General features: G+C 42.3%; 1 protein-coding gene and 1 long non-coding RNA gene across 8 annotated transcripts in view; one reads left to right on the top strand and one right to left on the bottom strand.

Moving 5' to 3' along the window:
• Nucleotides 1-18,331, bottom strand: part of tafa5a (TAFA chemokine like family member 5a) — a 599,853-nt gene that overhangs the window by 430,543 nt on the left and 150,979 nt on the right. The window contains exon 1 of one of the 7 annotated variants that reach the window (XM_055653040.1): nucleotides 13,492-13,634. The exons of the other annotated variants lie outside the window; for them this stretch is intronic. Coding sequence (XP_055509015.1) covers nucleotides 13,492-13,582 — 91 coding nt within the window. The 5' untranslated portion in view covers nucleotides 13,583-13,634. Of the gene's footprint in view, nucleotides 1-13,491; nucleotides 13,635-18,331 lie in introns of those variants that run through there. 7 annotated transcript variants of the gene reach the window in all.
• LOC129707761 (uncharacterized) lies at nucleotides 14,777-15,621 on the top strand. The gene is made up of 2 exons (XR_008725231.1): nucleotides 14,777-14,915; nucleotides 15,311-15,621. It is a non-coding gene; the product is annotated as an uncharacterized LOC129707761 (long non-coding RNA).

The raw sequence follows: 18,331 nt of genomic DNA, 5'->3' as shown, positions 1-18,331 counted from the left end.
CATCACCTTCAATCACATTTCCCCACTGTTAATCCATGCTCCTTCGTTGCTGCCCTACATGCCAGGAGGCATAATAGGCAGTAAGAGTAAGATAATCCATGCTCTGCTACTTATATTCTCTCCAGTATTTATCCAATCTCCTTTTGACAGTTTGATTTACTTAATCTTCACTGTCATTGGATTCCATTTCATAACTATTCTGTAAACAAAATTTCCAGATTCTAATTCCTTTCTCCCCCTTCACCTAGTACCTTTTGTATAATTTTTTTATCTGATTCCCTTAAAGTTATCCCATTAACGGGATAATTTAGGCATCTGCCAAAGGGAACAATCTCAATTTGCTCCCTAAACCATCATCTTGTGCACTGCTATAAAATCTCCTTTAAAGGTTTTTTTTTGCCCAGGGGTGGTACAGTGGCACATCAGTAGAATTGCTGCGCCGGAGACCAGGGTTCAACCCAGACTATGGGTGCTGTCAGTAAGTTTTCTCTGAGATCTTCAGTTTCCTCCCACACACCAAAGACTTACAGGTTTGTAGGTTAATCTGCTTGGGTAGAAGTATGAATTGTCCCTAGTGTGTAGGACAATGTTACTGTGTGGGGATCGCTGGTCGACGCAGACTCAGTGGGCCGAAGGACCCGTTTCCACGCTGTATCTCTAAGCTTCCAGCTTCTCTGATGTAACCTTACAGCTGAAATATTTCAGCCCTGGAAGCCGTGCACCCTCTCTCGGGCCTCAAGTTAGACACAATATTCTAATTGTGTACTATCCAATATTTTACAGATTAAAAATAATTTTCCCATTTTTGGACTCTACATGGTAATGTGTTTTGGAAATGTTTTGCTTCCACTACTCTTGATTTTTTTTTTATTAGTATGGGTGTCAAGGTTTATGGGGTAAATGCAGGAGAATGGGGTTGAGAGGGAAAGATGGCTCAGCCATGATTGAATGGCAGAGTAGAATCGATGAGCTAAATGACAAATGCTGCTTCTATGACTTATGAACTTACCCTGTCAACATACTAAATGCCTTTCAAAGATTTCAAAGGTCCCCATTGTTCCTACATTCACCTTTGCACTGCACTAAAACATATCAGTTAACACTATGTTAAATGTCATCTATAGTTCACCTGCCTACTCTACAGTTTATCTACACTCACCAGCAATTCACTATCATTCTGGGTTAGAGAATTATTCATAATCTGAGTGATGAAATGATTACCAATTTCAGTTCTAAAGGGCCAATTTTGTTGTTGGCCTGCAGTGCCCAATTCTAGAATGAATGGCCAGTAGAGTTTCTGCCTTACAGCACCAGAAAACCGGGATCAATCCTGACTATAGGCGCTGTCTGTACGGAGTTTGCATGTTCTCCATTTGACCGCTTGGGTTTTCTCCAAATGCTTCCTCCTACATTCAAAAGACGTGCAGGTTTGTAGGTTAATAGGCTTCTGTAAATTGTCCCTAGAGCGTAGGAAAGAACTAGTGTACAGTTGCTGTTGGTCGGTGTGGACTCGGTGATCCAAAGGGCCCATTTCCATGCTGTATCTCCAAATTAAACTAAGGTACAATAATGCAATGTCTCAGATGGCTTACGTGTCATTCGTTACATCTGATTGTCAATAGCACAAAATTACTGAACTGATTCTAAAGCCTCCTTTGCAGCACTTTAAGCCTTTCTGACAGTTATCATGACATTCTTCAAGGCTGTTATACAACAGTGCCACTTTTTTCCAGACATCTGCACGTTACAGAGATAAGAAGCAGAAAGAGGTAGGTTTGACATGCCGACAACGATAATGGTTATCGTTACATACGAGCTCCTTGACATTCTCAACATAAGGGAGATCTTAATCAAAAGTTCTTTAACATTAAAATAGAAAATTCAATAAAAACTATTACCACAAATTATTGCATAGAAACCCCATCACGTCATCCTAAGTGACTGACTGAAATCCACAAAGCAATTAGAGCCTTTCAAGAACATTTATTCTTGTAGTTCTCTCCCTCCCATAACCAGTCGCATGGCTTTTCTAAAACACAATTTTCTTCCAATTTTTCTCCCACTTCCTTGGTTCAAGGTACTGATTCCAGGCTTGGAGCAAAGTTAATGAGTGGTTGTCAGCCTCCTGAAGTCAGCGTTCCTTATGGGTGAACCAGGCATACCGTTGAGTGCTTGCAGGAGGCTTTACAATGGAGCTTGATTATGCCTTTGCTTGATGTCCACTGATTCAGCTACCTTTCAAGACCATTGATTGACAACTCATGACTTTCTTATTCAGAGTTATGAACTAGTTTAATATGAATTAACGTGGCTTAAGGAGGCCCCGAGTTAATGCATTGGTTAACTTTAACCTTTAGGCAAGGGTTTGGCTCACATAGGTATGTAGTGTTCGATCTGCTAGGTTAATACAGTAACATGATTCACTGTTTGCCAAAGGGAAATCTGTTCACTGCATCCTAACATGCTTCTTTCCATATTTTCAATGATTCTTCACACCGCTACCTCAACACTCTCTTGTATATATACACTTGGGCGCTCCCTGCAATCTCTCATTTCCCTCAACCATGAACTACCCACAATCCCAACCATATCCTTCCCTCATAACCATGCATTCACCATCTTTGTTCCCGTCTACATTATTTGACAGAGAGAAGTGGCAGATGGTGTTTAACAGGAGGAAGTGTAAAGTGTTGATTATAGATATTCAGCATAGTTTCATACACAGAAGAATGTCTTACAAATCTGATGGAGGTATTTGAAGTAACCAAGAAAGTTGATGAGGGCAGGGCCATCAACTTCAGCAAGGCGTGTGATAAGGCTCCACATGGCTGGCTTCTCTGGAAGGTTAGATCAGATGGGATTCAGGTACAGTTAGCTAACTGAGTACAGAATTGGATTTATCATAGGAAGCGGATGGTGGTGGTTGTTTCTTAGACCAAGGTCTGTGTCTTGTGGTGTGTCGCTAGGATTGTTGTTTGTCTTCAATATCAATAATTTGGATGAGATTGTACAAGGGATGATTAGTAGGTTTGCAGGCAACACTAAAATGGGTGGTATTGTAAGCAGTGAAGATAGTTTTCAATAATTACAGGAGGATCTTGATCAGCTGGGCAAGTGGGCAGAGGAATGACTAATGGAATTTAATTTAGATAAGTGTAGGGTATTGCATTTTGGGAAGTTATACCAGGGGAGGATTGCTGCAATAAACAGTAGAACCCTGGTTAGTGTCGTCAAGCAGAAGAATCTATGAATACAGGTATATAGGTCCCTGAAAGTGACTTTGCAGGGTGGCGACGAAGGCTTGTGGTACATTGGCCTCCATTAGGCAGTATATTGAGTGTACAAGTTGGGACATTATATTACAATTGTACAAGATGAAGGTAAGACTACACATGGGAGTATTGTGTTCAGGTTTAGTCATGCTGCTACAAGAAAGGTGGCATTAAGTTCTAAAGGGACACAGAAGATTTATGAGGTTCTTGCCAAGACTCAAGGGCCTGAGCTAAAAGGAGAAGTTGGGCAGGCTAAGACATTATTAGTTTGAGGCTGAAAGGTAGAGATGTAGAAAAACATGAGGGGATAGATAAGGTGATTTTTTCCCCCCATGGTAGGGGACTTAAGAACTAAAGGGAACACGTTTAAGAAGAACAATTTAATACAAACACAAGGGGGAACTCTTTGCACACATTGAATAGTGGGCATTTGGAATGAACCCCAGAAGAGGAAGTTGTGGCAGTATAAATAACAACATTTAAAATACACTTGGACAAGCACATGGATAAGATTTAGAGAGATACAGGCCAAATATGGATAAATGGGACTAGTTTAGATGGAGCATATTGGGTGCCATGGATGAGATGAGCTGAAGGTCCTGTTTCTATGCTGTATGACTATGATGCCACTGCTGAGCTCAAGGACACATCTAGGTCAATCACAAATGTGCAATAGTCATCAATAACAAAATGTAGAGTACAGCCCAAAGTCTATCAGTCAATTCAACATGAGGGCACAGGGTTTATCCCCACATCAGATCACTGATACATGGATTACATTTTATATTAAAAAATCATTATCTTTCAATTATTATTTCTACCACTGCCTCTCAAAATAGTGGTATCAAGAGCCACAGAGGCACAAAATCACTACTAGCAACAATGGCAGGGGAAACCCTAATGCATTTCTATGACCTTCATCAGCCCATTAATTTAGCAGAGACAGAAATCCACTTATTTTAAATGGAATAATGTCTCCATTAAAAACAGCAGAAAGATAAATGGCACAAAAAAAAACCCAAACATTCAATGACTGTTATTCCCAGCAGTAATCTTTAGTTTCAGGTTTAAAGCAAAGCGATGCAAATATCAACCACTTTCCAAGTGCACTCATGCCCACATTCTCCACCAGTATAGTAGTAGCATCAGTTATTAATTAATACACACACAGTAAGGTGAACTCGCCCAATGGGCTTTATATCCAGAGACAACCTGGAATCACTTCCCCTACTTCCTGTGTGGGGACCAATGATCCTTAATTGGATTTGACTGTGGCTCATTTGCCTGTGGCCAGGTGAGGAGCAGAACTCGAAGGGGACATGTCGTCACATTATACATAACAAACAAATCTTCCAGCACCAAGCGCTGTGGTAAATCACGGCACTGATTTTCTGTCAGAGAAACACCCATCCAGCACCTCTGTTCACCAAGCCAATATTGGATCCAGTCTGCATTCAAACCCCAAATCCCTTACAAATTAACCTTTTGGACCGGTCTTCCCTGACAGGATCGCCTCAAAAGTCTTACTAAAATTCATGCAAATCACGTCTACTGCTCCACCTTCATCAATTTTCTTTATTACCTTCTCAAGAAACTCAGATTTGTAAGACATGATCTCTCTTGCACAAAACCCTGCCATCTCCTCCTAATCAATCTTTGCCTTTCTAAGTGAACATAAATCCTGTCCCTCAGAATCTTCACCGCACCACTGATTCAAGGTCTACGGTTTCCAGGCTTGTCTCTACTGCCCATTATAAACAAGGGGATAAACATTATCTCTCCTCCAGTGTTCTGGTAATCAATCTTTGCCTTTCTAAGTGAACATAAATCCTGTCCCTCAGAATCTTCACCGCACCACTGATTCAAGGTCTACGGTTTCCAGGCTTGTCTCTACTGCCCATTATAAACAAGGGGATAACATTATCTATCCTCCAGTGTTCTGGTATCTCTCCCGTGACTAACAAAGATGCTAACCTTTCGGTCAGGGGCCACAGCAATGGCACCTGTTGCTTCCGTCAGCAAGCTGGGGTAAAACTGGTCAGGCTCTGGGGATTTATGAGCCCCCATGCGCGCCAACGTCTCAAATGCTTCTTCCTTCCTGAGACAGATGTGAGCTGGAATATCAGCACACCCTCTCTTAACTCTGAAGCCTTCACATCCTTACCCCTGATGAATTCCAACAGATTATGTGGAGCCAGGGTCCCTTCATTGTATTACAACCAGCTACAGGTCCACCACCGATTTTCCGACACCATTGTTTCTAGAGCATTGCCAGATTATCCATTTTGCTGGACCAACAGAGGTCTCAATATAATAATACAACAATAAACCTCTGACCTACTAGTTATACCCCTCCCGTGTCTCTAAAGCACAATGGACAACTAAAAACTTAAACAAATCAAATATTAAATGTAAATTAAGTTTGCTTATGCTTGACACCTTGACTGTCACTTGGACCTTGCTTAGAACCAAAAGCTAGGCTTGATGTAAGCAAAATTAGCTTAGAATTGCACAAAACTGAGGGGTCATCACCAACAATTGCAGATGAAAACAAATAACTCATTCAGGACAGAGGGACATGTCCCGAAAGAGCACATGCCACAGACGATGCCATCTGTGGCCACCCATGGAATTTCAAGTACTCTCTCGTAATTTTGTCCAAATTAAAGGAGGTGCCGGATCATCAGTTGTTTGAAAATTGGTGGTTGACCTGTATTTTCGGGAGATCCTGCCTTCTATTGGTCAGAAGAAATTTACTTCCAAGTCATCGGCAAATTAAATTGCCCTTTGGTATTATCAAAACCATGACAGCAAATACAAATATGATCATTAAGATAGCACTTTAGGCAACCTCAGAACATCTCAAAGCTCTTTACAACCCAGTGGAAACACTGTTGTAATTGGAAAACATTTCAGGGAAACTTAACTGCACAACAAGCTTCCACAAATGGAAATGTCTAGATGATAGTGAAATAATTCTTGCTCCTAGACACCGGAAAGGAATCTTTCTCTACTCCGAAACAGAATTGTGGAATATTCTATCTCCACCCACAGGGAAGAGGGGAGTTAAAAGGGTAAAAAGTCGCTCCCTCTCAGCTGATGAATCCAAGAAGACTCTTCAGCAACAAACTTCAGATGCAGAGTTTCACAACCAAGTTATGGATTCACAAGTTATAGTAGTAGAATTAGGCCATTTGCCCATCGAGCCTACTCCGCCATTCAAACATGGCTGATCTCTGCCTCCTAATCCCATTTTCCTGCTTTCTCCCCATAACCCTTGACACCCATTCTAACCAACAAGCCTTAATTCTGGATTATTTGAAAACTGGAATCAAAGGCAAGTTTAAGCAGCTGAAAGCTCCATCCAACAAAATTGACCTCATATAGTATAGTATGAACATTCAATGATGTACATGCTTTACAAAAAAAAATCATATTTTATTACTAGCATTAACAGGTTCGGAACCTTAGCGTTTTTGTTATGATGGAGATGCGAGATATTGAGAGCGTGGAGCAGGCTGCAATTAACCATAAGCAAAAAGCCTCACACAGAGTTTCTTTGCCACATTATTGCTGACGACTATGATCTGCCCAAGGGTTTCTAGGATCATGCTACATTGAACTGGGACCACGCTGCCACAAACCTTCAACAACTAAAATATTTATCAGTTGTTAGAACCACTGGACTAAATTGGTAACTTAATTAGCACCCGAATCAATGCACATGGCAGTACCAGTGAGTTTTTGGCAAAAGCCTGTTTGGCCAAGCTTGCTTGTCGAGTGCAATGCCCCATTTACACCAATGCAGCAAATTTGCATTTACTATGAAGTTGCAGAACAATCATAGCAACTAGACAATTATAATTAATGGTGTACAAGAGACAAAGGCATTTCCAGGCTCACTCACAGCTTAAATTATAGAACTGATTATTTATCTTTCAAACCTGGCAGAATTAAATTTTCAGCTGATCACTTCAGACAAGAAACTCAGGCTTGTTAAAGCGAATTAATTCTCCCCCATCCAAGACAAAATAGAGAATACTCACAGAATCATGCAGAATTACAACAGGTCAAAGGCCACAAACAAGTAGGGAAGGAAAATGGGGGAAATAAAGTAATTAACTTGATGATACGTGCAAACTGGCAGTTTTCCTAATTTGCCAGTGTTGCAGAGTACTATCGGAGTGCCAGATTGGTAACTAGGAATGTTGAATTCCAGATTGGGAAACAATTTGTGCAAATAAAATTTGGGTTTGCAAATTGGGAGCATCAGATCAGTCAGGGATGCATTGCTGTTGAAGCTCTACTGAGATTGAAATGGACAAAAATAATACTGCAAGTATTGTGGAGAAAACTAATCTCTTTCCAGTGGGAATGGTTATTTGAGAACAGTCACATGGATGCTGCAGTAATAACTCAGGAAGAGAAGGAAGTGAGGAAAAAAAAAACTAAAAATGTTATTCTGCTCAGAACCAAAAGTAAATAGCTTACATTTCTCTTAACTTGCTGCTAGGGGACATGGTTTGTTATTTATTTTGTGATTTCATCCAAAAGCTAACAAACAAGTTTGATTTCAATTAGTAAATGCACGTTTTCCATCCAATACTTCCCGTGGAAAGGCCATCCAACTCAATATTTATCTTATTTCATTCTTTTTAACATCTTTAAGTTTGTTATCAAGGTGAAAAGCCCCAACCCTGCACTGCCGCAAGTCAATCCTTGGGTTAAATACTCTGCAATAATTGTTTTTATTGAAAATGATTAGTCACTTCTGGTACAAATTAAAATATGCTACAACTTTGAAAAACAATATTTGAATTGCACATATTCTAATTTAAATGCAGAATACATACAAATAACATGTTCTTCAGTCAGAGATATGTTTACTATTTTCTTCAGAGCACCACTTGGCCTCAGTATTCAATCTCTCTCTCATTGTAGGTGCAGTTTAACAAAAATATCTAAAACCTCAGTTACCAATGTTAACTGCAGCTTAAACACTGAAACCATATTGCTGCCACTTTAAGGTCACCCTTTTAAAACCAAGGGTTCAATAATTACGTTCTTTTTTGCTCACTTTGACAGGATCTGGCAAACAGAAGCGTGAAGTTACTAATCAGCAACCTCTGCAAATCACAGCTGAATGCTTTTAAAAAAAAAAAAAAAAAAATGTAAAGAAAGTGATTGCGGACTATGTCTGAGGATTAGCTATGCAAGCATTTGCAACACAACTTTTTGAAGAAAGTCCTGACTATGAAAAAGTTGCACTGCAGGAATCCTATTTTCTCCGCCTTGAAATATAAGATCTGCAACAAAAAAAGAGTATACTTTAGCAGTTCTTTCCCACTCATTCAAGAACAAAGGTGGATTGTTGCACAAATGTGCTCAGCTTTGCAGTTTGATTCAGCACAGTGGTCTGGTGACAACGCAAAGAAAAATATGAGCAGAGAAGAAATAGAGAGGCATGAATGGATGAGACAGGACATCCATTTAGGATAAGAACTCACAAAGCATGTCACACGTTTTTCTCCCATTTTTAAAAATTTCAATACATAGACACTAAATGCTGGAGTAACTCAGTGGGTTAGCCAGCATCTCTGGAGAAAGAGGATGGGTGATGTTTTGGGTCGGGACCTTGTTCAGATTTGCAACCATTTCAATATTTTATTCTCCTCGTTTCTCTATTGTTAAAGGGATACCTCTACCACCACAGTGTAAAAGAGATACCTCGACCACACATTTGCTCTCAACAAAAAATTTTTTTTTGTTGCGACGACAGTTTGTGTTCAATGCTCTTTTTTATTGCATTGTCCAACACCAACGCATCAAGCCTGGTGTTACTTGTCACATTGAAATCAAACAAATTTCAGACATTTCTGACCAATTCATGCTTAATGATTCAAATTTATTGGCTGTGTGCCTTATATTATGTCGCATTAAATTTTTGAAGCTAAATTTTATTTATTAACAAAGCAAGTCAGTTCTTCAATTGGTCATGTGCAGCTCTGATAGCATCAATTGGAATCTGCTTTCAGACCCCCGAAGCTGTAACTTGTTTTTAGATCACAATTAACCAGTTGAGAATCAGTGGTTCAACTGCAGTTACTGGAGATGGTCAAAATGAGTGAATGAATTTAGTTTTCTTATATCATCAATAATTGCAGACACCTTCAATGCACCTTCGAACTACAAAGTGCAAAATTTAAAATCAAGGAAATGCATGATTTCCTTACCATGACAACAGTCTTTGCAATACAAAAATCCACACTGCCCCCCATTTTTTCCTCATCCAGGAACATGTACAGCAGTGTATCTCAGGGTGTATCTAATAACAGTTACTAGGAGGGGGTCAATATGAAGCTCTTTGCTGGATATTATTAAAGCATTGCACATTTTTGGTTCTATTTGTATCAGGCATGTTTTAATTCCACCATTTTTGTTCATCTTGCTCGCAACTCAAATTCTCATTAAACGCTCAAGTCAGACATTGCCTGAACCTCTGATAACATTAGTAGATCTATGCCAAGTTGTGGAATGGCGCATATAAACACACTCCATAAACCAGAACTTGTATTTTCAACCAGCCTTTTCAGAACAATGATCACTATTGCAACATTCCAATTCTAGATAGGCACCACACACCTAAAATTCTTTTGAGAATTGTAATGGTTTAGAAGGAAATTGCCTTATTATTTACTCCTTTAATGAAGGCGGAAAATTATCTCACATATTTATTTTAAACCAACTTGCTAACTAGTCAAGCCACCTTCACAGATTTAGGGAAATACAGCTCTAGTTTCCCTTTCCTCACCCCTTCTAACACTGGAACAGTGGATTCCTACTGCCTCTTTGCATTACCACCAAAACATATCATTTCACACATTATGTAAAATTTCATTACACTTTTTTCTGTTTTATCCTATATTCTCCACAAAAGTTGAACATATTTCTGAGTTCTCTTTATACCTTTTTTTTTTAAAAACCCAAGTCGCATGTATTTACATTGAGCCCTGAGGAACATGACTGTCTTTCAAGAGAGAGTTAGATTTAGCTCTTAGGGCTGAGGGAATCAAGGGATATGGGGAAATCGCCAGAACGGGTACTGATTTTGGATGATCAGCCATGATCACATTGAATGGCGGTGCCGAGTCGAATGGTCATATGGCCTACTCCTGAACCTATTTTCTGTTTTTATATATCCTCATATTTCTGCCTACTAGCCAATCTTTTTCCGTGGCCGCCATCTCTTCAACTCGAGAGGCTTTAATCATTTTTGTCCAATTCTAAATTTTAGCCTTACATTTAAACATCACATTTGTGATTGTCCTTGTAACAACATTCCTCTGAAGCCACAAACCCTGTCTCGGTACATAGCTATTTTACATCACAGAGAACCTTGCAGTTAATTGTCCAAACACCACACTACAAAACTCCCTCGCTCGACTTTTCCCTCATCGACCAAGATCCTCTTTCAAACTCATCCACTTGAACAGACTTTTCTTTTTGACAAATCTATTGTTTGATAAAGAAACACATTTTAGGATTCGCTTAAAAAATGTTTAAACTGGCAGGAAAGTAAAATTTTCAAATTTCTCAGAATATACCCTTTTGATGTCCTATTATGCTGAAAGTGATTATGAAATGCCCTTAATTACGCCAAGGAAATTTTTAATTATGCCAAAGAACTTATGACAGCCACAAATATGTGGCTTTAAGATGTGCATTTTCAGAGAAGGATTTAGGATTAGGATTACCAAAAATGTATTAGAAAGTATTGTGCAAGAACAGAATATCCAGAGTCAAGGCAACTGAGACACAGATTTCATTCTGCATATTGGGGCAACTTAATTGAGACAGGAAACCAGAGGCACTCATTATTTAATTGAAGAATGCCTTGGCTGATAAATAGTACAAGATCAGTTGAGCATTACAGTGCTTGAAGCATTATGAGAAGTAAATTAATTTACTTAAAGTACACCTAATTAAAAATAATGAAGAATGTTTATAATAATAGGTTCCGAACCTGTGGATCAGATATTTTGAAAACACAATGCAGTGTTCTGAAGAGCTTGGTATTTTGGAGGAGCCTTTTGCCTGAAACTAGCAACAGCTCTGAACCATAGAATCTGATGGAAGTAAATATTCTAGTGAGCTATCACTTCCCCGTTTGGGACTACAGGCATGCATGGTTCAAGTCAGTTATACACAGTAATTTACTGGAAAACAAAATTAGAACCCATCTGTTAAATAATTATATATTCAATATGCAGCTACACAAAAGTGCAAGAAAATCAATTACTAGGTTTTAATAATGAAAAATAGACAGATACAAAATAAAATAAATCCCTCATTATTACAAGTAAAACTTAAATATCACTGACAAATTAAGGAAAACAACACCTAGGGGATAAATTCAATCAGGGGTTAAATACTAAGTTATCTTAGGGGTTAGATCTCCATACTTTAGAGAAATACCCAAGTATCCATTGCAGCTGAATGTTTTCAAATGTTTAATTTAACTTAATCTGTAACATAAATCATTCATCCTTTGGGTATGTTCTGTAAAAAAAATATTCTATTAATTGTAACTGACTCAATTACAACTATTTTTGCCACGTCCTAGTCTACAAGTGAGTGCCAGTCGCTGGCTGCATGCTCCATAGCCGGGTAAACACCTGAAACTCTTTCCTGGTAGATTGCTCCATCGTTTCTGTACTATCAAACACTATCTGCGAGTCGTCCCTTCGCTCCCGACTAGTAGCGTGAAACGAGTTATAACGCCCTACAGTCTACTCTCACAGAATAAGATTTCACAGTGTAAATGGACGAAATGGACCCTTTGCCAATGTAAGGTGAATTAACTGATTTCACCACTTTACAATCAATGTGAATTGACAAATCCTTAATTTAAATCGTGAACTTTGTGAAAATCCGAGCGAGATTTGCCCTGAAACAAAAGTAATCTTAAAAAAAAGTTATGTGCGAATCGCTAAAATAAAGAGCGTTCTGAATGCTCGCCCAATCTGCCCAATAATGATGGTTGTGTGGGACTTTATTCACTTTCAGAAGAGACAGTTCCACTCAGATAAAATAAATCAACCCATTTTCTGAAGTGGCCTGGACCGTGCTTCAGATGGATGCAATTCCCACGCTGGCGCGCTTGCTGTTGAAGTAGGCGCGGGTTAACGTTTTCGCAAACAGACAGTTGGCGTTGAAAAGCTTCCGCCAAGCTAAGCATGCGAGTCTAGGGTGAAGGGAATGTGCCGACGCCGGGGGTAGAGTGGAGCTGGAATACCCGGGGATTGTGCTGGGGGTAAAATCGAGCTGGAATGCCCGGGTGTCGGGCCAGAATGGGGCTGGGATGTTTTGGGGATTCTGCTGGGGCTAGTGGGGGTGAAATGCTCGCCGTTTGTGCTGGGGCAGAGGGGGCTAGAGCGCCTCAAGTTTGTGCCGGGTCTGGGGGCTGGGTGAAGCTGAAATGCCCGGGGTTAGGGGAAGCGTGACGCTGGGCATGCCCGGGGTGTGACGGGGCTAGGGGTATAGTGGGGCTGGAATGCCCGGGTTTGAGAGCAGGGTGCCCTGGGGTTGTACCCGGGCTGGGAACAGGGTGAAGCTGGGATGCCCGGGGGCTGGGAACAGGGTGAAGCTGGGATGCCCGGGGGCTGGGAACAGGGTGAAGCAGGGATGCCCGCTGCAAAGAGCGGAGGAGCTGCATCTCCCGTTGCATGTGCGGAGTCACAGCGCCCTCCACTGAAGCTCGCTCCTGTCCTCTCCTCTACTCTTCGCTCCCCGCCTCCACCTCCAGCCCTGGAGAGGAGCAACGCGCACCCTGCCCCTTGCCTTGCCATCCTACACATTCGTGCCAGGAGACCCCCTCCCCCCCTCTCTACACCGGGGTCACCTCAAGTCAATAAACATCTCCGCCGGTCAAGCTCTTATAGTCAAAGGCAGGCTGAGTCAATCACTGTAACATTCTGGAAATAAAAGCTAGAGGGCTGTAAAGCTGCCAATTCAGGAACCTGGGAGATAACTGTGGAGGTTTCTGTCTGATTTTGCCTGTAATGGTAGATTGTGTGTTCAAATATTCGATGCAACCCACCGTCTCGCCGCATATCCGACTGTGTTTACATTGCAGTGCAACCCCAAGGCGCAAAACACTCAGAAACAAGGAGGGGGAATGGAGGGGCAGGGTACAGGATAAGTAATTGAAACTGTTTACCTTCTTTCAAGAAGTGCGAATGGATAACGAAGAGGAGCACACAGCAGACCGCGGCTCCGGCCAAAGCCCACACGGCTTTCAGGAGCTGCATGGTGCGAAGGGATGAGTGTCTTGACAGAGAGCGTTACTCCACACCAGAGGGGAGCATGTAGACAGCTCCTGCCGCCCCCTCCGGCCCAGAGGCGGTGCGATCCTTCACTGTAGCTCCGCTCAATCCATGCGGAAGGCGCCTCTCCTCTCCTCTCCTCTCCTCGATGCACCAGCCTCCGGACGTCCACTCACTCACTCAGACGGGACCCCCTAGCCCCTCTTCGCTCCTTCCCCCCGCCCTCTCTCCGTAATGAAAGCAGCTGCCGCTTGCTGGGCGAGGCGAGGGGGGGGGGTGGCGGGGATACTTTCCCCACAGCTAGCAGACAAGCAGGCTGCCCGTCCCGTCCCGTCCCGTCCCTTCCTCCCCCTTCACTTGGCCGGGGCCGGCCGGCGAGATGTGTCCCCGCTCGCTGCTTTCCACAATCTGGTACTTGGCCGCGGCTCTGCCGGACTCCGACTGCCTGCCCTGGGGCTGAGCGGAGAGCTCATGGTTTCTGGGGTGGGGGGGTGGTAAAAAAAAACGGGACTGCCCGCCGGACTTTTGCTCTGTCCGCCGGCGAGGGGGTTTAAAATAACTCCACGCCCGCAGCGGCGCAGCCCTTCCCCCGGTGGAGGTGCCAGCCGCCGGCCCGGCAGCCGCCCGCTCAGTCGGAGAGCCTCGGCGCCCGCCCCGCTCCCTGTTCGGGCTCAGACTCTGGATCCGACTGGTCTCCCTCACTCCCGCTCTCTCCCCTCAGGTAGAGACTACCCGCTCTCCCGTTCTCCAGCAACCAGCTCTCAAACACTGTTTTTTATCGGGGTGGTTTTGTTTTTTTGTGTGGCGATCCCGGCTTATTGGTGATATTTGTAGAGCAGGGAGATGTGTCCGCTGCCTCTTCCCGCCGGGGCAGTTTCACAGGCAACCCACCGCTGACAGCGAGATGACTGCTGTTGCTGCTGTTGCTACCGCTGCTCCGCCCCCATATCCCCGGCCAGAGCACCTTCCCATTCCCCCCCCTCCGGCTCGGCTCGCTTTTATATTTCAAATCGGGATTGGGAAACGTTCAGGCAAATCCTCTCCTGGCGTTAGGTGGGACAGATGTGAGAGCGGCGGCGGCGGCTTGTGGCGAGTCTCCCTCTCTCTCCCTGCCTCCTCCACAGCGGGCCACTCCGTTTCATTCACATCAATGAGCGGCGGGACCCTCACCCTCTCTCGGTGTCTCTCTCTGGCAGCAACACCATCATTCCACACACACCACCCTTCCGTGCCTTCGAGGTGACATCACATCATCCAGCTAGTTAAAGGGGGGTGTTAAACACGACGGCAGGCACCGAGGAGCAGAAACTGAGTGGCTGTGAGTTATATAATTCCAGATAGTCGCGGATATCAACGAGTTAACGCATCCGCGTCGGGGACATCACCTGCCGTAATTTACCCCATTTCCAATATGTAGCACGTAAGCTTGTGTTACAAACTCCGGGACATCCAGAATAACCCCCGACGGATTAAACGGTTATCTTTGTTTTTGTTTGTTAAATGCTGCATAAGACATTTGATACATTATTATGATATACTGAGGCCAATCCATGACACTTTGTAAGCCACTTTGTAGGGTTCAATGTGTACAGACTTGGGAAGCATTTAGATGAGCGACATCCAATGCTTTCCCTAGTGGCAAACAAAGATTATGTTTATTCCAAGAGAATGAATTTATCCAAAAATAAATAAATGTTTTTTTTTTAATTTCAGCGTACGGCATTCCATTACCAAGTTCAACCAAAGTAAGGACTATAAAATATCAACTCCCGTTTTAGACTTATGTGCCCTTACAGATGGAAGAATACAGTTATATTGCAGTGAAACCTTCAGACTATCAAATCAATAAACCAAGAGATCAAATTACACGCAGTGTGACAGCTCGAATGAACATTCCAGCGCCCGGTGCTCTGCGACAAGGCACAGACAGCGGACTGTCAAATGCTTTAATCAACCCGCATTCTGTTGCTGTCTGCAATATTCATTGTAACCATCGGCAAGAAGGATAAAACACATGCTGGGAATTGTGTGTTTTTTTTTGCTCTCACCTCTGCAGAATCTTCCGCTTTTCAGTCTAGAGATTGCACGGGCGACACATTTTGGGGGCATTTCTGGCAGTACTCCTGTTACTGTGCTTCAATGTTCCATTTGGAGGCTGCCCCGTGTCCACTTACCCTGGACATGATATTTTACACTGTGTGTTCGTCGGCAGCTTCGCTCGCTCAGACTTAACAACTGACTGGTGGGTGAAATAGAAATGTCAGACTGTTTCAGCAAGTTTGGTTTAGCTTTTCTGCAGTGAAAGAGACCTAATGAAACAAGGGTTGCACTATGTGACAATAATAAACCTACATCTCCTCTCATAACGTCAGGATATCACCACGCATTTCACATAGGGTTATAGACCCTATGTCAGGCGTCAAGTTGGGAAAAGGGGAAGTACAACGGGATCTGGGGGTCCTTGTACATCCGTCTATGAAAGTAAGCATGCAGGTCCAGCAGGCAGTGAAGAAAGCGAATGGCATGTTGGCCTTTATACAAGAGGAATCGAATATAGGAGCAAAGAGGTCCTTCTGCAGTTGTACAGAGCCCTAGTGAGACCACACCTGGAGTATTGTATGCAGTTTTGGTCCCCAAATTTGAGGAAAGACATTCTTGCTATTGAGGGAGTGCAGTGTAGGTTTACAAGGTTAATTCCCGGGATGTCAGGACTGTCATATGTTGAGAGAATGGAGCAGCTGGGCTTGTACACTGGAGTCTAGAAGGATGAGAGGGCATCTCATTGCAACATATAAGATTGTTAAGGGCTTGGACACACTAGAGGCAGGAAACATGTTCCCGATGTTGAGGGAGTCCAGAACCAGGGCCCACAGTTTACGAATAAGGAGTACGCCATTTAGAACGGAGACAAGGAAACATTTTTTCTCATGGAGAGTGGTGAGTCTGTGGAATTCTCTGCCTTAGTGGAGGCTGGTTCTCTGGATACTTTCAAAAGAGAGCTAGAAAGGTCTCTTAAAAATAGGGAAGTCAGGGGATATGGGGAGAAGGCAGGAACGGGGTACTGATTGGGGATGATCAGCCATGATCACTTTGAAATGGCCTACTCCTGCACTTATTGTCTATTGTCTATTGTCTATTGACCTTTGAAGCAACATCACCATTTGAAAAATATGGGGGGAAAGCACGAAAGGAGAACTGTTTTTGGATGATCAGCCATGATCATATTGAATGGCAGTGCTTGTCCAAAGGGCTAAACAGCCTACTCCTGCACATATTCTCTATGTTTCTATATGGAGAGCCAGCAATGTAAAAAACACAGACAGTAATAAGGTTACTTGACAAGTAATTGACTTCAGTGAAGTTGATTGAAAGAGATATGTTGGCAATGTGCAACAAAAACTTTTTATAGAAACAACCAGACAGTTTGGATCTTTCTTAAAATAATTATCAGGATATGTACTTCACTGACAAGGCCATATTTACTGCTTATTCCTATCAGCTACAGAGAAGGTGGTGGTGAACAGATGGGTGCAGTCCCAACATTTTGGCTCAATGACAATGCATTCATATCTCATTTAAAAGGCGCTTGCTTCAACAGTAAGAGACCTAACTGTACACAGACACCTCTGGGTCTTGACTACTCACATATCTCTCTGGACTGATAATAAAAACAGTCATTTCAAAACCAGAATCCTAGCAGCTACAAGTGCCCAAGGCTATTACTTATTTAAAGTCCCATTTGAGGCCACAAACCATATGTGTAATTGCTAAACTAATTTCAACATTAATGAGCCTTGAATCTGACACAAATAAAGCTTTTCCCTGATTAACATATTGCACTTCTGAATATTATTATTTGTCTAAAAGATTCTTCTAAAACAGGATGCAGAGGATATGAATGTTGAACATAACATATTGCTAATGTAGCAGCACACTTCTAAACTCAGTGATACAAACACAGAACTATCACTAGCTCTGGCAAGATACATAGTAGTATGATGCCAATGTCACTCTGGAGTTATTCACAAGAATAATTCAGTTGACACGGTGGTGCAGAGGTAGAACTGCTGCCTCCCAGCGCCAAGGACTTTGGTTTGATCCTGACCTCGGATGTTGTCTGTGTGGAATTTGCATGGTCTCCCTGTGACTGAGTGGGTTTTCTCCGGGGAGTCTAGTTTAATCCCACATCACAAAAATGTGCAGATTTGTTGGTTAATTAGCTTCTCTAAATTGCCCCCAGTGTGCAGGGAGTAGATCCGAAAGTGGAATAACATAGAACTAATGTGAATGGGTGATCAATGATCAGAGTGAACTCGGCGTGGGTGAGGAGGCGTTTATGGTGCAAAGGAATAGGTGACGTTTCGTGTTGAGACCCTTCTTCAGACTGGTGGGTTAAAGGACCTGTTTCCATGTTGAATCTATAGTCTAAATATAGTGTGAAAAAGTTACATCTTACAGTGCATTCAGAAAGTATTCAGCCCCCTTAATTTTTTTCACATTTTATTATGCTACAGCCTTATTTTAAAATTGATTAAATTCATTTTTTAAATCAATCTACACACAATACCCCAGAATGAAGAAGCAAACACAGGTGTTTAGAAATTTTTGCAAAGCAATTAAATCAAAATAACTGAAATATCACATTTACATAAGTATTCAGACCCTCTACTTTGACACTCAAAATTGAGCGTAGGTTCATCCTGTTTCCATGGATTATCATTGAGATGTTTCTGC

The sequence above is a fragment of the Leucoraja erinacea genome, chromosome 22 (genome assembly GCF_028641065.1).
Source record: "Leucoraja erinacea ecotype New England chromosome 22, Leri_hhj_1, whole genome shotgun sequence".
Lineage (NCBI taxonomy): Eukaryota > Metazoa > Chordata > Chondrichthyes > Rajiformes > Rajidae > Leucoraja > Leucoraja erinaceus.
Note: the sequence above shows the minus strand (reverse complement) of the source record. Positions and strands in the feature narration are given on the sequence as shown.